Raw genomic sequence first — 22,510 nt, 5'->3', positions numbered from 1 at the left:
TGGGAATATGTGTGTGTGTGCCTGTATGACCAAAATATGACCAAATGACCTTGAGTGAACCATTTAGTTTGAACGATTAAGATCAAGGACAGTTTAAAGTCAGGATTTAGATTAAAGTCCAGGTTTAGGTATCTTAAAACTGCTATAAACAGTATCTTTTTTCTTTGGATCACATCATGTTAAGTGAAGAACCTACAGAGAATTATCCCCTGGCTCTGTATAAGTCTGTATGAGAGTGAGTTTACTGTAATGGTTTAGTCTCATTGCTCTCATAGTGTGTTTTGTGGCTCCAGCTGCCTGGCTCCTTTTGTGAGTGTTGTTTTCTGTCTGGCACACATCATATTGCTTATGCTACTAAATGCTGACACAAGACATTTTCTTACATAGCAGTTGTAGGTAGGAGTTAACATAGAACATTTTACAGTACCTGTCGTGCGGTTATGTTTGTATTCCACTCAGGAAGTGGAAGCTAGCCTAACACTGATTCCCATTAGAAGTTACCTTTTTGCTCATGTTAGTTCAATACCTGCTGAGTCATCGGCAGTTCTCACACACTCAGTGTTGTGTTCATTATATAAAGGATGAGGTCTACCTAGTGTTAGCTGACTTTCTTTTATTGGTCCAGTAATGACAAAAGTAGCCAGATTTTCCCAGCACTCGGAATGTTACACAAAGTAATGCTGATGTTGAGCCGCCATGTTTCTACGGTAGCCAAGATTTTCACACATTTTTCACATTTTGCGGCCACCATAGTTTCGATCTGCAATCACACCACTAGGTGTCACTATATTTTACAAATCCTTTCACTGAGTCTTCTTTTGAGGTGTTTTTCTTTGTAATCTACCGAAACATGTTCCATATTATGGTATTTTATCCATATACTCTATACGTTTTCACTGAATGACTATAACATATAAAAAATATGTGTGTGTGTGTGGATATATAAATACATACAATCATATATATACATCTATATATACATCATATATGATATATATATATATAATATATAATATAGTGATATATTATATATATATATATATATATATATATATATGATGTTAACATTTTATGTGTATGTAAAAGAATAGCAGAGAAGGTGAAACAACTGAAATAAGTGAGAAACAGAAACACGGGGACAAAGAGAGAGAGAGAGAGAGAGAGAGAGAGAGAAAGAGGGAAAAAAAAAGAGGGAAATAGAGATAGAGTTGTCAGATGTGTCGTCCTGGCAACTGCAGCCAGGAAACAGCAGGAGTGTTTTATTTTCATGTTTTTTCTTTGTTTTTCTGGCTTTACAGCGATGATCCAGGATGTGACATCAGGGCCTAGCCGTCTAATGTCTGTGAGAGCAAACAATCTGCCAGGCAGTTTACAAGCAGCACTCGTTATCTGAAATTTGGAGCCGGGCAGCTGGAGCCTTGATATTTAAAGGAGGCTGTTTGTGGCATATGGGTGATTCATCTGTACGCCGTGGTTACGAGAGGAAGAAAGCACGTGGTGGATCTGCCTCTGACCGATGCAGTTATTCCATATTAAGTGGGATTTATCCAAATATAGTATTACACTGTGTGAGATTTAAAAGCTCACTGGACAGTCAATGCTGAAAAAGTAAAATGAAGTACTTTAATTAAAATTTAGGGTTAGATTTATTTAAATTTAAGACTGTAGAAGCAATTACAACAACCTCTCCTCTTAAATCTTTGAAGCGTTTGCGCAAGTCTGAAGTACAATGAAATAGTCCATAAAAGGGATTCCAACGTTAGAAGGATGCAGATTAATGAGTCGCACAGTGTGGGTTTATCAGCTTAATACAGCTTCCTGCTGTGTCTGGAAATGAGACTGATGAGAGCAGCGAGAGGGAACCAAATAAAGCAATAAAGCTGTGCTTGTAAAAACCAAAACAATAAGCTGAAAGATGCTAAAACAATGAGCAACGCCTTTTACATTACACAAAGTACTATGATCCATTGTTAATCCAAAAATATTGATTGGTGCAGCTTTGCAGTCAAAATTAAATACACACACGTGGTGAAATCTAAATAAAATCATCTAGCCTGTTGCTATGTGGCAGCTAGATAAAGAGGCTGAATCTCGAGCTACCTTGACATTTTTTAACTTCAATACCCAGAAATACTGTTCTGTCATAAATTCTTTGACATTGATGCTTGACACTTTTTGCACGGAGCTAAACCTGATTCATTTTTCTCTTTCTATGAGAAAAAGAACTTCAGTTAGCTTATTCATTAGGTTATTCAATAGGCTATTCATTGGTTAGCACAAAACACGTATACTGCTGGTAAGGCTGCTAAGATTTGTCTTATTAATCAAATCAAATTTTATTTGTATAGCCCAAAGTCACAAAGTACATTTGCCTCTGGGGGCTTTACAATCTGTACAGGGAGTGACCCCCTCTGTCCTTAGACCCTCGGTTCGAGTGAGGAAAAACTTGCCAACAAAAAACCTTTAACAGGGAAAAAAGGTGGAAGTCATTAGTATACATGATTGACATGGCAGAGTGTTCCATCCCCACTAATTCAACCATTTCTCCACTGGTGGAAGATTTCCAGCAAAAAGAAATCAATCTAATGTCATAAAACTAATGGCCTGTTTTCAGAAGGATATCTTTTGAAAGATAACATACATCTGACCCCTTGTTTCTACACTTCAGCAGGCCAAAAGAATCACTTTACTCAACTACATATACAGAAACTCTACATCTTAAAGACACATCAGATTTCAGTGGTGGCAAAGTGAGTCGACATACCCCCATCTTTCTTATAAACAGGTACTCGGTGTTCCACCGCACCTCACCTCACTACACCAATTTTGCAGAGTGCCAAACTGCCAAAATGCAGGATATGAGGAAATGTCAGATATTATCCTCTGACAGCCTTACGTAACTCCTGAGCGTGTGTCAGGGCTAATCCTCTTAGAGAGGGCAAGAGTCGCCTTAATAGGAAACAAAACACAGTTTGCCTCCTCTGTCCCCTGCTTTTAATAATCAAAATGGAGTTTGTCACCACATCAGAGTAATCCACGCTGGAGGACAAGCCTCTGCGCTCTAATCTATGATTATTTGTATGTTCAGAACGAGCAGATAGTGAGCAACATTGGATAAACAGATGTGTTTGGCTATTAAAAGGCATCTGCAGGGATGTCCAACACCAGTCCTATGCCAGTGCAAGTGGCATTGTGCTGTCAGACAAAATCGAATGGCTCTGACGGGTAGAAGGTGATGCAAACTCATTCATGCAATGAAATATTAAATACAGACTTTGAGAGCTGCTTCACAGTGCACAAAGTGTGTGATCAAATCTTAGTTTATGGTCAGACAAAGATGTGTGAAGGTTGAAGACATTTCATTTCATCAGTGGTGTACAAGAAACTGTTACATTTGAACATCAAACTAGTTTTATTATTTTTAAATGATATTAGTATAAGAACTGTGACAATAAATATACTATATACAAGCATCTGCTGCTGTAACTAAGCACTCTGACCCCCTCTGCTGCTATGAAACAGAATTACTGGACTCAATTAAAATTTCAAATTCAAAATTTATAGTGCCAAAATCATAACAGATGGGATCTCAACAACAAATTCCGTCATGAGCAAGCACTTCAAGACTCATCAAACTACTCGTTTCCCTATGCTTTAACTACCAATGAGGACACTGAGGTCATGATCTCACTCTCATGTCTTTTGTAAATTTGGGGTTTTTGGCAACCAGGGAGGAGTTTACAGTCAACAAATGCAAACTTCCACTTGGTGAGTATAAGCTTATTTCCGTATTCTTAGACCTCATATTATGTTTGTGTCAACAAAGTGTGTGAAGACGAAATATTAAATAAATAAAAGCTTCATCATTTTCTCCCCACAAGTATTTCACCTGGCAAACTGGAGGTGGCTTGAAATCTTCATGTAGGACTTTTTGTTGGGAAATAAAATTAGCAGGAAGTATACATAAACAAGTTAACTGAGAAACTAAAAGTATATTTTTTATCGTTTGGTATCTGTTTATAATTTTCTCACGATAAACATGTTAGGTTTCTCCCAAAACGTCTCGTCCTGCTAACTAGAAAGCTGTACAGATGATAATAATGTTACCTTGATTTGCTTTTTCATAAAGTATATTAACATTTTATATTATCAGTGCCATTGTTTTGTCACTGTGTTACATCATCGACTGTAAAACCACCATATCATTTTACTGGTAACACAAGTTTCCAAGAAAGAGCTTTAGAATCTCACACTAATTATAGAGAAAATAGTCATTTTTAATAAACCCTATCAAATGACACTATCAACTGCTTTTGCAATTGTGGGTGACTGCCCTATTAATCATGTAGTATTGGTATCTTTTGTCACCATACAGGCTGAGTTGTGTGCTTGCATGAAGACAGATTTTACAGTTTGCTTGATGCTCTGCTATCTGTGCTGGAATAAACAAATTGATAGTGAACAATTTAAACACTGTCTCTTTTTCCTTATAGTTACTATAAAGTTGTATACTTCTTCTTCTGAAATTCTTCTGAAGTTTTCTTTTTTACTTTCTTTGTGCTTTGTTGGTTGTTTTTTGTGACAAGAATGACCAAAATGACCAGACGTAGGATTGTTTATTCCTGAATACCTACTCCATGTGACTCCATAAACTTGTTCACAATGCCGAAGAAAGACACACATAGTCAAGTGAAATTTCTTTACAATAAATAACGTTTATTACTGCAGTTATTCATCTAAATTCCAATGGAAAGCGTTTTCAGTTGAAGCCAACTTGTGGACACTGCCACGGCTCGGATAGAATAGATCTCTAAGTAACGTATTCTTGGTTTCTCTTTATTGGTGGGATTGCTGGGCAACAGCTGCAATCCAGTCTGTGGTTTCTTTCACTTATTGTCCTGATTCTACCTTGTTCACACTGTTCCACTTCAAAGTGGCCAGCTCATTGTAGACATTCTTGGAATTAAGTGTTTGTATTTTTAGTACTTTCCAAAATATTGAATGCTTTTCTGTATTTTTCCCCCATTGAAATGAATGGGCAGGATGTTCAGAATTCATAAGTGGGGTTAAGCAATTCAACTCTTCAAAATGTTCCAATTTATCTAAAAAAAATGATCTCAGTCTACATCGTTTTTCATCAAAACAGACAAATTCATCCCCTTTTCAAACATTTTGTGCTATGAGCCTCAAAGTGACAGTTGTACCGTCAGGTTCTCTCAGTGACTCTGACACTGATAGATTTCAGGAGTAAAGCAAAGGACTTTTTTAAACACCACAGACATATTTCACAACAACGTGTTGGAGTCCACTTTCTTTCAAGATGTAAAAATATATGTGACAGACATTATGCTTGATGAGTAATAAGACAGAATTTGAATGGTTCTTCTCTCTCCTTAATCTCTAGTAAATGAACCTGGAGTCACTCAGCTGTAAAACCTTTAATTGCAGATGAGTCTCAAGTCTGAGCCCCTCGGCAGTTGGTTCTTAACTGACGTGACACAAACACACACACATGCACACATAACAAGTCAAAAAGGAACTCGTTATAGAAATGTATACATATGCTGTATGTTCAGACTATGGGAGAAACATTTGCATGCATACATGTTTAACGGTATAAAAAACAGGTAAACTGCTACCTCATACTGTATCTCACAGAAGGCTTTAAGGCAGCAACGCAAGTGTTAGTGAGAACAATAACACTGTAAGATGGTCATACACACACAGACCTACACACACACTTGCAAGCAACTCATCTACGTCATAGCAGTGCTCATAGGGCCTCAGCTTTAATCTTATTCCAACCAATACCTAAACTCAGTCCTTAAGCTATAACTGCCTATCAACATTTTGCTCTCAATACTTTAACTGCTCCTTCATATGAAGTTAAGAGAGCGATGCAGTTTAGCTCCTGGCCATTCATCAAACAATGTTGTTCAGCTCCCGTCTGCACATGAAGCAATACAGTTCAGCTTCCAGCTTTCTAAGCAATACAGTCTAGTAGGGACGCACGATAATATCGTCATGGCCTCTGTATCATAAAGACTTTAAAATGAAGTATGGGGCTGAAGTGAACATTTGCAGTCAACATTGTGCACACACTATTAGTGCAACAAGACTTAGACAGACTTTATTGTCATTCAGCTGTACATTCACAATGTACATTTGCATTGTGCACACACTATTTGAAATGGGTGCAACAAGTATGTCTGGAGTCTCTGCAGAGGATAGAAAAGTTGCTTTCAATGGTAATGGTAATGCAAGGAGGGGCCAAATCACATTCCTTCAACACTACCAACCTAACTGCCCATCTTAAGAGCCGCCATCCCAATCATTACACCAAAGATGAACAGGCACCAACGGAGAAAGCCTGTCAGCAGTAGTTTTCTTATTTTGCCCATTCAGTATGCACACTTTGAAAAGCATTGTATTTTAATTAGCAGGAATATTATATGTTAATTCTAATTCAGGAGAGACTTCTTGATGTTCTTCGCATTGGCAATTGGACAAAATTAGTTTGAAAAATATCATTATGTGATCTGTGAAATCCAATTTTGTGCCTCCCTACAGTTTGGTGCTCAGCTATACATGAAGCAACACAGCTCAGCGTCCAGCAGCCAGCAATCCCACCGCAATTTCTGAAATAAAATTGCATTCTATAGTTTTTATTGCACTACATTTTTAGCAGAGCAGATGGCCTGACATTCATTTAAATATCTTTATTTACAATAAAGCAAAAAAATGTGAACTCCTCAAACAAGGAGAAATGTAAACAGGGTTTGTCATTCAGTAAGCTCGGAAGAGTTATTTCTCTCGTCTAAAACAAGAAATCTGTAAAAGTTTAGTCTTGCTTGAAATTACTACATTCAGGATTCTGAAGACATACACTGTTGAGAGTCAAAAGTGGTAGAAACTATCTGGAGGAAGAAAAAGAAAAAGTAGCAAAACCTGCTGTCAAATGTTCAAGAGGTCATCCGTTATTTATGCAGACACATGGGCTCTGTGGTCACTGCTGGATGCAGTTCATCAACTGTCCACTAGGAGGTGCTGGTCTGTCATGGCAAGAGGAAGGCATGAGGGTCCAGTATCATGCAGGAAACCCAGCGCTCCTCTCCTTCCTCTACTGTGCAGTGAACCAAACACCAGCTGATAACCTGGGAATAAGAGAAATTGTATAATAAGGCCTGTTAACACTTGGAAACATTCAAAAGCAATTCTGATGTCAACGGTTATTGTTGCAACACCTGTCCATTCTCGCAATATAGTAACAATGACTGAAACTGAGGTATACAAGAGCAGGCTTCTCATTTCTAGCCCTTGATGTCTGTTTGGGGTTAGGGTTGATTATGAGTTGGTAACAATGGTTCGAGTTTCCCAGATGCTTGTTGTAGATATGTTTGTTTTTTTAACGTAACCTATAACTCCACATACCAATGCAGTTAATGATAGACCTACACTTTGTGAGGCTAATTAGCTTCATAAAGTGTAGGTCTTCCATTAACTGCATAACAGCTGATATGCTATTTATTGCACTTAATCATATGGGTGAATTAATTCCTTAAGATGTCTGATTTTTTGTTTTGGCGAGGCCAGAAAGAATGAATACTCAATACTACTAAATGCTAGTCTCTTGTACAAACTGTTTCTGAATCTGGCAGTACCAGTTGGTGCATTCAGGGCCATTCCTTGTGATGGGCCCTGTCTTTCTTCTTCTTCTCGTTCTTCTCCTTCTGCAGTCTCTCCAACTCTGCCTCATACATCATCTCCTGGATCAGGTATTTCTCTCTGCGCATTCTGTCTCGCAGATCCTTGGGAAGGTCAGGGATCAGGTACGCGATCAGGGTCTTGATGGCAAAGACCATATGCTGCAAAAACAGAGTAGGCTATCACAAATGCCAGAGCTATATCTGTGCAATCAGAAATGCCCCAAACAAAAACAAATATCTAAAATATTTTTTATTTTTTAAAGATTATTTTTTTTTGCCTTTTCAAGCTTTATTTGATAGAGACAGCTGAAGAGTGACAGGAACGTAGGGAGAGAGAGACGGGGAACGACATGCGGGAAAGAGCCACAGGTCGGATTTGAACGCTGGAATTTTGCAGCAAGGACTGAGCCTTCACACATGGGGTGGCTGCTCTACCAACTGAGCTGAACACCACCCCTATCTAAAATATTTTAAGCTGCTCCTTTAAAGTGATAAGTTAGGAAACCCCAAATGTATCACTCCCGATGAAATGGAGACAGCCAATTCATATAAACTTGGTTATAAAAAGGAGTCTGATTTATTTAAAAATCACATCAGATGATATTTGGATCACATGGTTCAACATTATCATTGATTTGGAGTTGGGTTTCTTCCCAGAAGCTCAACATTCACTCTCCTTTTAGCTCTGTTTCTAAATTCTACCAACTCCTGTGGGAAAATAAGCTTTTTACTGAGAACTACAGTAGGGTTTGAGGCTGAGGAGACTGAACCTAAAGACTGAAGGTTGCAGGCCACAACAATGAGCTGACACATGTTAAGATACTGCAACTGCAGAGTATGATGATTTTCTGTGGGTTTTATAATGATGACATGTCGCTCATTATGATAAGCACCATGTGATCAGCATTCGTGACAACAAAAGCCTGGACTCCGGCTGTGAAATGAGGTCTGACGCATTTCCATTATAAAGCTTTGCAGTCTCAAGTCTCTGAATTCTATACATGGATATTTTTGAACACTAATTTTGCCCTCTCATCCATGTGCATTCATGTGAGTCTAAAATAAAGATTAAAATTGCTTTGTGGATCTGTGTGGAAATAAAATGTAGCATGAGTAATGATTACCATAGTTCATGCATGCACGTTGTTGCATACAAGAGGCAGACTACCAGCTGCTCATTACGCATGCTCAGAAAGGTTCTCTCTGGTATTTGACATATCGTCAATGTAGACGTTATCACCGCCCACTGGCATGCTTGTTTGAGAGTTTGAAGTTGTTCTTTCATCTGTTCGTGTCTATGTAAAATGAAGGTCCTGTAGACAAATTTGTTTTAAACGGAAGGCAAAAATATCCATTCAAAAATATCTATAAACATGGGGTGTTGTTTAGCTCAGTCGGTAGAGCAGCCGCCCCATGTACAAAGGCTCAGTCCTTGTTGCGGCAGCCCAAGGTTCGAATCTGACCTGTGGCTTTTTCTCCATCTCTCTCTCCCCACATTCCTGTCACTCTTCAGCTGTCTCTATACAATATAAAAAGGACAAAAAAATATCTTTAAAAAAGAATATATATATATATATCTATAGACACAAAGACCTAAGAAACCACTGATGGTTACCACTAACAGACAACATTGATTCGATGTAAGCCAGCAGTTCTTTCTGGGGTAACTTTAATATTCCAGGTGGAAATCAGTCGAGGTCATCTTCTCAACCACAACAAATCTGATGCATTTCTAAACATTTTTCTCTTTGACTTCATCAAGTTTAAAAAGGACTAAGTACAAAATGAATGCTCATTTTCTTCCTTTTTTTTATTCCACACAGTGGGGATATAATCAGTCAGATCAGGAAGGGTAGATAACAGCAAAAAAATTTAATTAAGCAATCAAGTAAAATAGATTTGGGTTATAGTATTGGCAGGAAAAATAAAACCAAACCATCATCGGACCTCTTTATTTGCTGTGAGTAAATGAAGATTGAAGGAGATGCAGAGAGACAGATGGGTGGAGATGGAGAGTTAAAAATCATTGACGAAACAATATGAAGGATTCCATTTAAAATGCAGCCTTCCCTCTGGTGTCATTTGTCAGAGATTAGAAACACTGACCTCAAATACAATGATGAATGCAAGCCGGGCTGCCAGGACGTGCCAGAACTGCAGAGTGTATGAGTATGGCTCAGCAGAGTCTGGAGGCTCCCTGTAGTCTCGATACCTGGTGGGTCAAACAGATGAGTACAGAAGTCACCACATGTTATGTTATCTAGTCATGTCAGTGATTCAACAAGTAGTTCTGACCAAGCAATCTGATTGATCGGCTAGACATTTAGAACGTGCTCAAATCAGCATGAGCTTACTGTGCTCATCACTAAACATATCACTCCGCCATTTCCATGGTAACATTATCACTGGGGTGTTAATGTGGGCTGATGCAAAAAATGATTGCCGGCTGCAATAAATGAATAAATCTGAACGATGTTTTGTTCTTTGTTTGTTATTTATCCAAGAAATTCTCTTAAAAACATAATAATATATATTGTTATACACAGACTGTGAAATCAGAGGGGGGTGTTTCTGAAGCATTTTTATTCATAAAATAAATCATGCCTATATAGATTATGCCCCCTGTTATGACATTTAAATGTATTTCCTTTGATTTTTTATGGTACTGTTATTACAGGTGTGTACCTCCCTTGTATTTAGCACGTCGGGGAGCAAACAGTTAGTTGCAGGTGAGTGCAGAGAATGTTTTTGAAAAGCTAAAAGCTGACTAATATAGATTCAAGCAGAATATTTTGTACGATACATAGTACATACGTTTTGAATTTTGGACTTTACAATGCTGCAGAATTGATGGAAATGTTTGGATCACATCCTCCATGAGTAGTAGGGGTAGTATGAACTGGGTTCTATTACATACAAGAGTCTACTAACCTGACTGATTTGCTTCATCAGCCCTCAATACATTTTGATTAGGAAACTGTTGTATAATCACAGCATTTGAGGGTGTGTTTTACCTTATTATTGGCATTTCAGTGATGTGACCGCAATACTGTCGCGTCAATGACTGTAAAGCACACCCTCTCATGTAATATTGACTCATATACTAAACATGTTTTTAGCTTTATGTCTTACTGTGTCAAATCTTGAACAGCTTTTTGTATAGTGAGAAATCCTTTGCTTTAAATGATCTTTGTGTGTTTATTTCGTTTTTAGCTGGTTTCTTATATTCCAGTTTAAATTCTACATTTTGTAACTTATATTTATGTGGAGCTCAGTAAGAGCCTGTGTTTTTGGTAACAGGGATGATGGGATAATGTGATGAATTAACACACACAAAATAGGTTATGCTATCTATCCTGGGGTTGCACCAATGCTTGCAGCCAAATCCCATGAAGAATTAATATACTTTTGACAGGTGTTTCTGTTTTTAGTTCAACAGATACCTCGGGAAACCCTTATCCGTGGCTTGGTCACAGAGAAACCATATGCTGAGCGCTGAAAGCTGTTTGTGTGGACACACATGCGCTACCTGCAATACTTCACAGCTTCTCCCAACAGCTCGGCGCCAGTCGTCCTGGGCTGTGATCTCTTCTCAAAGTCAGACACCCGGAATACTGAGAGACTAGCGTTGACATAACCCATCATGCACCTGAGGAACATATGAAAAATCATTTACAGTATCTGAAATAGGAACAAAATAAATCACCACTACACAAATGATTTAAACAAGGAGTTTTTAACTGGTATGAAAAAATTTAATACTGATGCCTCTACATGACCTACATAAACAAACAAGACCATCAGCTAGAAGACTGGCTATTTCTATGTAGTTATTTTTAAAGTCTGCTACACATTCCCTTAGAAATGAACAGAACAAGGTGGAGGAAACACTACTGCTTTTGTCCACAGGGGCCGCCAGAATAAACACACACTCAAAGTCCCTTATAGCTGCTTTTATTACAAGCAACAAAGGAACTATCAGGATCAGGAGCTCTGCTTTTTATGAACTAAAAGTGTTAAATCATCACTCACCCCTCCCCTGCTCGGCCTTGACCAGCACAAGGTCCATACTTGTAAGCGTAAACAAGGCGAGGGATGAAGTCTGAGGTAACAGCGATGACAAAGGCGTTGGTGATGACAGACAAGATGCCGATGCCCTCCAGAATGCCATACCAGATCCCTAAATACAAATTAAACATTCAATGATACCTAAAAACATATACACTTTAAAAATATTTCTTCTGTCTAAAAAACGTAAACGTAACATCTTTAATATACCGATGTCTTTGGCTTGTGAAGGCAGAGGTCGTCGCCACTGTGTGACAAACTTGTAGGCGTCTAAACGGATCTCAATTATGTTGTTGAGCAGCGCTAAGAGAGGAGCCAGAGGGAAAGCTGCCACGAAGATGGTGGTGAAGCCAAACTGTAAAACTGAAACACAAAAACCACAAGCCTTCAGATCCTATTAGTTTCTGTAGATATTCATCAGAACTAACATTTTAACATACCGTTGCATATTCATACACGTTCAACAGATAGGGAGCAACATTACCAGTCCATTTAGTCAGTTTCTGTACACTACATGAATGTAAGTCTAATATTCAATCACATTTTTTATCTCCCACTAATCCCTGACGGAAATATCTGCTCCATTTGTCACTAACGTGGTCTTTCTGCCATTTGGTGCTGGGGAGGTAGTATACAGTAGATTTATCAGTCTTATCAGCTGAAAACACTTCTCATGAGCAGTGAGAGTGACCCAAAATGGAAAAGTTCTTTTTTCATTGTTAGCATAAAAATATTGGGCTACACTTTATTTGGATAGTCCACCTAGTGATTTGTTTAAAGAGCATCCATAATTTTTCACCTGTTTGGCTTTGTCTGTAAATGTTTAACAGATTATATAAAGAGCTTATGTGACAATCCATCAACATACCCTAACCAAACCTTGACCATGGTGGTGTAATATCAGAAAATGGTTTTTATTTTTGGTTTTACACAGTTGAATTGTTGAATCTCAACCAATAAGCTGTACTGTTTGGCCACAAACTATTTGTACATTTTACTGTATGTCCTTTTCATTTTGAAATGTTTGATTTATGTGATGAGACAGTGGAGGGCAACAGTAAAGATGTGAGCATGTGGAGCTCCCAGCCCAAATTCAATCCACAGCAAATCAGTGTCACAGTTACATAACATGCACTGCAGCTGCTGGGTCACCAAATGAGAAAAAAAAGAAAATGTTTTATTGTTCAAAGTATTGGATTATAAAAGATTAATCGGCGCATTGCATTTTGGATAACCTTAAACCTGATATTTAAGGTTGTTGCACTAATACAAGTGAGGGTTTTTACTACCACTAGAGCTACAGTATGCGTGTTAAACATCATAAACATACTCATTTCTAAGTATTCATCAAAGAGTCCATAGGCATTCATTGGCTGTAGGTTGTAATCCCTCTCCCACTGTGGGAAGCTGGCCTTGGCTATCTGTCCGTGCTCTCTCCTCAGCTTCCGTCGTGTCCACCAGTTCTGGATCAGCCTAGAAAAACAACAAGAGAAGGGAAACAATAAGGATACCATTTCATGTGCTATTACTCAATATCTGACTGGGGATATTTTTTCATTTTTGAAACAGATATTTTTTAAAAGTTGTTAATTGTTTGCAGTTTGGTCAGAAACATCTTGGTATGTTTGACATTAGAACATTCTGAAAAATTGCTTACGGGTAGCCAAGCTCCATGAAATTGTTCCAGGTCTGTTTTAGCACCATGATGATCCCCATCTGCATACAGAGGTCAATGAGACAGCCACTGGGGTGGCACTGCAGTGACAGGGAGACACGGGGGGGACACAGGAAGGGAGACAGGGGGGTACAGAAGGAGAAAGAGGATCAAATCAAACTGTAGCCCTAGCTAATAACTCTTTCAACATGGGGGCAAACGCTGGATTCACTTTCTCTCTATGAATAAGTGATGCTTACAAAATCTGACAATTATGCATCACTGCACAAGAGCTACTCACCGCTGCCAAATGTGAGAGTAAATTGCAAGTGACAGTGAAACAACTCCAAAAAGATCAAAACAAAAGCTGTTAGATTTTTGGAAAAAGATTTTTGCTTTATCATTTTGAAATTTAATCGGCAACAAAAAAATGTTTTTGTTTTTATTATTTTACTTGTTGTAATTCCTTCTTTCCAATCTCATTCTAGAGCAGGGGTCGGCAACCTATGGCTCGCAAGCTCTTTTGATGACTGCATCTGGCTCGCAGACAGAGGTGAAAGTAAGCCGGTGTAGTGCCAAAAAATAACTGCCCCTGACGTGAACGTGCATCAGTTCAGAGGAAGTGAGCGTAGGTCTACTCGTAGATATAATATACGGGTCAGCTGGCAGGCGCAGCACCGAGAGAAATGTTTTTTTACTGTGCAATAGAAATGTCCTGTAGCCCATGTGAAGAGGCTGCAGAAAAAGATCGGCGCAGATTAAAAAAGTAACCTGATGTTTCCATAATGTTGTCAACAATTGATGAGGGTAGATGCTTTACCTTGCCACTTTTATTGTTGTTGTTATCGTTGTTGCAATGTGACTTTACACCTGTTTGATCTATAAATAAAGTTATATTTCAAAACCTCAGTTTCAATGATTTTCTGAAGATTAGGAAATGAATGCAGAAAAGAATGTAGAAAGTTTTAACATCATATTAGATAGCAATCATATATAACACATAATCAGAAATCAGTAAGTGCTATCAGAGCTGGGTAATAACGAGTTACATTTACTTCATTACATTTACTTAAGTAACTTTTTGGATAACTTGTACTTTTAAGAGTATAATTATGAATATAATAATGCAGCATATATAGAACTGTAACTGTAATGGAGTGTCTTCACATTCTGCATAACATTCTCTGTGTTTGCCAGATGCATGTGCAGTGAATTTGGTCAATATCACTCCTTGCAATAAAGAGTTACAGGGTTATAGGATTATAGGGTTGGGGTTACATTCTCTGTCTTTTCAGCATTAATAGAGGAAATCAGATGCATGTACATCTGTACAAGCAGTCTCTTTTCGGCACTACACCAATACGGTCCGGTACTGCGTACCACTAAAACATTAGTTCATTTGTTTAGTTTTACTGATACAGAACAGCTCAGAAAAGAACCTGCTTATGAGCTAACGACCGGAGAGTTCACTCAGCAGTACGTGAGTGCGCATGCGCGTCTACATCCGAAACACTGCGGTTGCTATGGGGATCGGTGCATGATCGGGACCATGCAGCACCAGAAGTCACATTAATGTAGTAAAGAAGTATTTTATTTATTATTGGTTAGCTTCAGTATAGCAACGTTATTAAAAAGAATAAATTCAGACTTATTATTATATTGCTCTAAAATTGTTGGTCTTACTTAAAAATGCACGCATTTATTTGTATTCAGTGTTAAAAAATATTATATGGCTCTCACGGAAATACATTTTAAGATATGTGGCTTTCATGGTTCTCTCAGCCAAAAAGGTTCCCGACCCCTGTTCTAGAGCCTCACACTGAGGTACAGAGTACATTACAGGGCCACAAAATACTGACTGAGGCACTTGTACTGTACTGTACATGTCACATCACTGAAAATTTCCCCATTTCCATTATAGCAACTGTGGGAGCACACAAGCTCAGCATTTAAAAACGCCAGCTCAGGTCTTCTATCCCCTCTGATCACTTCTGTGTTATTCCCCTACATGTTCCCATAAGTGCAGCTGCCAACAACGCTTACTGCCGGTGGGGGTTAAATGCCCGGTAGGTGGTCGGGCATACAGTAATAGCTTAATGTCCAATTTAGAAATACTTAGACCCATAATGCTTTGCTGTTATACCCCCATGGGATAGCAAAGTAATGACTCACTTCTTCCAGTTTCCAGCGATTGATGAGGCGTAGATATGCACCGGGCCGGCCTGTAAATCTGTTAACCAAGGAAAAAAACAATAATTAAAAAAAATAAAAATAAATACATTTTCCGTATGTCAGGTGGACATCAGGAGATGTTGCAATGGTGTTTAAAATCGTACTGATGTTTTCTTAGTTTCAGTATTTATTACTCTGACAAACCAAAAGCCCGGTTGAAAAATGCCTATCAGCTGTGCCCAAAGTTGTGAATGTGTCAGAAAAGGTTCGAAGCTGTAAATGTCTTGGACTTGGATGCCGTAAAACTATATTCTAGATTTTAAAATCTCTAGATTGAGAGGTTACACTTGACTGGTTTAACTACTATAAAAGTTGAGAACACTGCGTGTCCCTTAGGGAGTTCTGTGAGTATAGAGTCAGTATTTATTGTGGTGTACCTGTTTAAAAATATGGTGTCTGTCTCTGTTGTTACTCAGAACATTTACATATACTGTATGTTTCATTCAATGGCAGCAGTATAGTTTTGTTACTGAATGTCTAGAGTAACCTTAAAGAGTCAAGGTCACATCGTTTGAAACATCTTGATGAAATCCAGCATTTTCACCAAAACAAAACATTATCATTATTTATCACCTCTATACTAAATCCTCCACATTGGCTGTTTCTAACCTGTAGAATGAATTGTAATGTCAACGCCATATTTCTGCTGTTACTAACCAACACACCTGTTTGTGTTTTCTGTCTGAACGCACATAAACTTACAGTGAGGAGAGATTTTGAACCTCCTGTCAACTTTGAATCTCTTCCACTCCTCGGGGACGTCTTATGACAACATTACTGTCCTTAGAAGGCTGTAGCATGTTCAATAGTAAAGCTGGAGTGAAGATGCCATGTCATGCTAGCCTGTTGGGAAGGCGGCTAAATAATGCTCCAACTTTAGGCTAAACTTTGACAGTGTTGTGCTCATTGTAAAACGTGTCCTTCGACCTCTTCACTTGCAGGTTTGGACAAACCATGCAGTTTTCTGCATACGGTATAAATGTGTTGTTATTTTTTTTTTCTTCATACTTGGGTCCCTAAACAGTATTGGAACTGAATAAATTGGGTTTTATCGGAAAGCTAAGACTCTTGTGAATTCCATGAGCCACGTTCTCTCCTCATAGTATCCATTTCATGTAGTAAGACCATTTTTTGAAACTTGACCTCATTGTATAAATGGACCTGTGACCTCTGGTACGAATGCTATCAACCCAAAAACTGTAGCAACAATGTATGAGACATTGACCATTGAGGAATGGTCATCCTATACTTCTATCATGATTTTGCAGGTCCTTATACTATACACTTGCATAACTAGCTGCTTCAAATTAATCTCCAGGTTACCAGCTTTCAGTATTCCACTTCTATAAGACATGTACTGTTGACCTGCCATCTCCCCCTAAAGATCCCGTTCTCTAAAAAAGACATTTTTGTCTTTGTCTATGGTGCAACTGGGTGCATTTAACTGCTCTTCTTTTTCTTCTTTTGTTTATTAAGTTGCACGTGCTATACTGTGTTTGTGAGTTCTGCATGACTTCCTCACCTCCCCAAAAAGAAGGCAATGTAGAAAGTTGAACTGTTGAGGTTGACAAACTGAAAGAGGAACATCTTGAGTGTAAAGCTGTTCTCCCACTCTGACTCTGTCCTTGGCTGTTCTGTGGTGGCACAGAGAAAAAAGGAGGATATGCTGAACTGATAAAGTGAAAGTGACTGAACCACAAAATTCTGACAGTCTTAGGGATGACAAAGACAAAAACAAATACTAACATTAGATCTGCTGGTGCAGTCAACTTACCTAAATTAGTGAGAAGAAGAGCAACTTTTTCATAGAGCTAAAAAAAAAAAAAATTGGCCATCAGTGGGTGATGAAGATGAATTGATTGTAAATGTATTACTGATCAACAACAGCCTGTAAAGAAGCACACATGTGGTGTCTGAACCTTTTATGCATTGACACTCACCACGTTGAGGAGCATGATCATGCAGAAGTTGATGCAGACTGCCGTTCCCGTGGTCGCCACCTGAGAGTTGTTCCTGATGAGGGCCCAGCCGAAGGCGGCGAAGGTGCTGACGGTGATCACGCGGTAAATGACGATGCCAAACACGGCGGCGATCACCACCAGGATCTGTGACATCATAGTGACATGCAAAAATACTATCAAATACTAGAAATATCAACCCTACACATTTACACTGTAAAAATGTTTTACCATATGCATGAACACTGCAAATAGCACCTTATTGTACAAACAAATTCAAATATCATTAGATGGAACTGTACCGTCATAAAACAGTTCACACTTTCAGTGAATGGCTTGTTTAAATAAAAATTCTTACTATGCAAACAATACAAAGCACATAATGCTTTGCTAATAAAAGACAGCTGCCTTAGGATTTTAATATCTACATATAAGAAAGGTGATCCTTTAAAATAAACAAGACTCTGAGATAAAGGTAAATACACAGATGAGAGCACACATGCTAGTTGACATTTGTCTACCATGAAGAAGATCCCAGATGCTGAGACGATGAGGCGACTGTATTTGTCAGTGAAGGCCTGATAAGGCTCTGGCTTTCCAGATATGGGGTTCATCCTCTCTTTCTTGGAGTATTTGGCCTCAAACTGTGGGCGTATTTCATCCTGAAAGACAAAGGGGAAGACACATGAACTAAATCTAGCAGTATTTGTAAAGGGATATTCAAAACTCTGATTACTACTTCTATGTGTACAGACAATGCAGAAGAAATTGTGTATTCCACAGACACAAATTTTTTCTGTCCAATGAGCTGGTATAATTTAATGTTGTGAGCTCATTCATTCAGAGCCCCAGTCCCACCAATGAGCCGGGTTCTGCTTAAGGTTTCTGCCTTAAACTGGGTTTTTTCCTTGCCACCAATACCAAGTCCAAGTGCTTACTCATGGTAGTAGCTGGTTGGTTTATCATTATTCTTCCAGCTGAATATTATACTTAGAAAATGGTTGCATATACTTGTCCAAAACAACTTAACAATAAATAAATAAATGAACTCAACCATGAACATACCCAAAAATACAAGAATCATGTGAGTAAATTAAAGTCATTAAATAAGCAAACTGCTTTAGGTGCTACTCTTTAGTTGTTTTATCGTCATAACGTTATAAAACACACCTGTACTTCAGAAACTGTGCTAATCAGTATGCTAGACCATCCAGATTAGCATATATGACAATGTTGTCGTTGGCGCCACTACCTTATAACTAAACTCCAGCTGCATTGTGCAGTTTGTCATGGAGTTTATTATTTATGTCTCATCTTCGTTCTGTACAAAGCAGACTCTGAGTCACTTTCACACCCACAAACAGCAGTCTTTCAAAGAACACGTGTTTACCAGCTTGATTGACAGGAGAGGTTTGGAGGTTGATATGTAAGACAGGCGAGAACGTTATAAATCTATCAAAATTTCTGCCAAAGCCCAGCAGCAATATGACAACTCTGTAGGAGTCTGAGCTTGTAAGAGCTTTTATTATACAAGTGTCCAAACTGTACATTTTCTGTGAGTCATAAACTGATTTTAAATATATGCCTACAGATTGGAAAAAGGCACAAGTGGGCAAACATTCCTCAAGGGCAGAGTTGCTGTGGAGGCTGAAACATCATCATTTGAGTTGAGAAAGAACTCTAAATGGCAATCATTATTTCTGAAAGAAAATGTATTATTATTTTTCTGAAAAATCAAAAACTGGAATGATCACATGGTGTAAATACTTCACCTCCTCTTCCTCCCAGTCGAGGAGGTCCCAGTCGTACGCAAGGACAGCTCGGCGCCTTTTCCAGAACTCCAGGAAGACTGTCGCTGGAAGACATGATTGAAACACTATTTTCACTTTTATGCTTTTTTCTCATGTTGTTTATATTTGCTGTTAAGTCTGCATTTTCTTAAAAGATGTAAATGATTTCTTTGGGCCAATTAGAGGTAGTAGAAGCAACACGATTGGCATTTATCACCTTATAAAGTTATGCAGAACATGTTAATAAACAGCTATTTACACATCCAGCAGACTTAAATGATGATGGATAGAAAATAAATTCAGTTTTTCTTTAGCTCCTCTTCATTCACTCTGTTTTTCATCTCCGCCAATACCTGAGGGAAATATATGGCTTTTTACCAGCTGAATGCTCCCCGATGTTCACCATCTGGGTAGTTAGTTAGTCGTCTGTCTGTCTGTCATTTGGTAGTGTACCATGGGATTAATGAAATGAAGCAGCAGCATCCTGGGCTAAAAAATGAAGCCAATACTGAAGTGCCAAAAACTGCAGTTCCTTGAATGGCCACTTATGTCTGGCAGTAAAAGCGACTCAGCCTTTATAAAGCCCAGCAGAAACAAAAGTGTTTGCAGTCTGGTACAATAGATATTTTGCTTCATGACTCATCATGACTGTGCAAAGGACAAAGTTTTATATACCTCAAATTCAAATTATATTAAGCATATTTAAGCATAATTAAGCTTGTGACCACTTTAAGTGACAGATTAGTGCCTTCACAGATGGTTGGTTTCAGCAACCAGACTTTTCAGCTCCACTTGTGCTCCACCTTTGTCCATTTTTGTATTAGTTGGGAGGTTCTTCAGAAACATATGGGTGATGTCATGGAGACTATGTCCATGTTTTATGCAGCATACGGGTAAGACTGAACCAAAACTGTAAAGTTGCAGGCTTTAAAACCAAAACACTGAGCTGAAAGACACTAAAATGCTCCATAAAACTAAAGTTAAAGGCAAATTCTAATTTAGGGTTAGGAAACCCTAAACACTGAGGGAAAATCTCAATGAGTTATTAGCCTCTTTCAACAGTCACTGTCTTTCCATTCTCGACATTGCTTCAGTGAAAAACTATTATAACTTCAACCGCATCATAGCAGTAAAAGAGGCAAGATCAGCATCAGGCCTAACATCCAAAAATAACCATAACCCCAAAGTCTTTTCTCAGTGGACCAACCAATACACAACTGGTGATGATCAGACAGAGAAATGTGATTCTCATTTTATTGGGAAGAGCATACTGTCTCACATTTCACCACATCCATGACATCTACCAACCTTCAACAATAATCCTGTTTCCATGACCCAGTTTCAATCTGTTAACATTTCAACACCCAGTTGATATCTCAAATGAAATATATACATATACATTTTATTGGCCCTTTATTTCAATGCATATTTACAGTTCTCTGACTCTGAGAACATCTTTCCAAACATGTAATTATTCAACCACTATTGAGGAAAACTTAATTTGGATCCTGTATTACTCAGTCATTTCTAAATGATGATGTTTCCCTTTTTATCTTAGGCTCTGAAGAATGACATTTCAACCAATCTATCTAATCTATTTTATGAATAACAACAGTATTTTTAATAGTTTTAACAGTTTTGGAGCTTGCCATAGCACAGAGAGAGGCCATGTGAAAGTCTTTATTGATAGACGTAACTGCTCAGTCCTTATGTATGATCTGTGGTCTTCTCCTGCACCATCTAGATACATAAACCTGGCTCTACAGCTCTACACCTCTCACACTCTTACTTCCTTAACAGAACTTTATCTGTTGGTTTAGAAAATGCCTGTTCCACTGTTGATCATTTTATTTGTGAGGTTCCTCAAGGGTCCATTCATAGATCACTGTTATTTTCCAATGTACATGCTTGCCCTCGGCCAAATCATTCAAAAGCATGATGTCTCTCACTATTGTGCAGATGACACACTTATATGTCCCTCTCTTATCCAGTATTCATAATAAGCCTTTCTTTGCCTGCCTTGAAAAAAGTGTGTATTGGCTCTATTCTGTATAACTAGTTAAACTGGACACAAGATAACTGAACTGTAGTGTTGAAATTGTCCCAGGGCAAAGTGACACATGTTTCTAACTCCAGTGTTTACCATGCATAATGACATTCACGCAATGAAGAGGGTGCTCCCGAACACGGACAGACAGGGAGGGTAGAACAAAGTCCTATGGATAGCTTACTTATTGCATGTTTACCAGGCTCTTCACTGAAAACTGAAACAGTACTTCTGAAGAGGCTCCACTTAAACTGATCAGAACCTATTGAGCATTTCAAACAAATGCTTTTAATTTTCTCTATTGTGTCCGTATTGAACCTGTTTTGAATCTTAAGGTTCAGCTGTCTGAATGGGGCACCACTCCCCATGTGAAGCCAGCAGGGGAGCACACTTCTGAGGAACCTTAATGAAGGGATTTGAGCTGCAGTTAAACCCCAAAACATATTCATTTGGACAGCAACTTCCAACACTGAGAGGCAGTGACTGTAAGGTCAGTACATTGTTGTAATTTCTATTGTACTTTTCTTTAAACTGGATAAAATCCTGACTTTTACAAACATCAGACTGGGCTCCGTGCAGCTGTAAAAACAGCTAAATCTTCCACACTTCCACACACTCTACATGGAGTAACATTCTTCACACGCACAAAAGTTTAATATCAGTCTGGCATGTTTTTAGTCAGATCAGTTTTTGTGGCAATCTCGACCTGTGTAATGTCTTAATATGCATATAGCTTGTTTTATATTTTACTCTGCTGAATGCACTTTAAAAAACTCAGATCTTTTATTGCCTTCAGGTTAAGCATCCATCATTTTTACGTGTCTGATGTTATATCCTTTTTTATATATCCTTTCTTTTAATGTCAGCTGGTTTCTGTAGTCTTTACAGTGACTGACAACGTGAACTTAACATGAAGCTCTTCAATGCCACTCAACCTTACATTTCAGTAAGCTACCTGACCTTAAAGTTCAGCACATTTGCACTTTGATTAGAAGTCTGTAACTTGTAACAGTTTATTGCCATGATAAGATGGAGAATGGCCTTTTCACTCTGTA

General features: G+C 38.4%; 1 protein-coding gene across 1 annotated transcript in view; it reads right to left on the bottom strand.

Moving 5' to 3' along the window:
* Nucleotides 1-4,728: 4,728 nt before the first annotated feature.
* The window catches only part of LOC104922652 (anoctamin-4), a 46,898-nt gene continuing 29,116 nt past the window's right edge, over nt 4,729-22,510 (bottom strand). Inside the window, exons 16-29 of the mRNA XM_027275952.1 lie at nt 19,391-19,473; nt 18,140-18,280; nt 17,601-17,765; nt 17,435-17,471; nt 17,183-17,294; nt 15,601-15,658; nt 13,432-13,529; nt 13,105-13,247; nt 11,985-12,137; nt 11,739-11,886; nt 11,236-11,355; nt 9,813-9,918; nt 7,662-7,865; nt 4,729-7,154 (exon numbers count right to left, since the gene is read on the bottom strand). Of these exons, the coding sequence (XP_027131753.1) occupies nt 7,674-7,865; nt 9,813-9,918; nt 11,236-11,355; nt 11,739-11,886; nt 11,985-12,137; nt 13,105-13,247; nt 13,432-13,529; nt 15,601-15,658; nt 17,183-17,294; nt 17,435-17,471; nt 17,601-17,765; nt 18,140-18,280; nt 19,391-19,473 (1,556 nt within the window). The 3' untranslated portion in view covers nt 4,729-7,154; nt 7,662-7,673. The remainder of the gene's footprint in view (nt 7,155-7,661; nt 7,866-9,812; nt 9,919-11,235; nt 11,356-11,738; nt 11,887-11,984; nt 12,138-13,104; nt 13,248-13,431; nt 13,530-15,600; nt 15,659-17,182; nt 17,295-17,434; nt 17,472-17,600; nt 17,766-18,139; nt 18,281-19,390; nt 19,474-22,510) is intronic.

Source organism: Larimichthys crocea, unplaced genomic scaffold, assembly GCF_000972845.2.
Source record: "Larimichthys crocea isolate SSNF unplaced genomic scaffold, L_crocea_2.0 scaffold268, whole genome shotgun sequence".
Classification (NCBI taxonomy): domain Eukaryota; kingdom Metazoa; phylum Chordata; class Actinopteri; family Sciaenidae; genus Larimichthys; species Larimichthys crocea.
The sequence above is the reverse complement of the archived record's forward strand: the minus strand, read 5'-3'. Positions and strand labels throughout refer to the sequence as shown.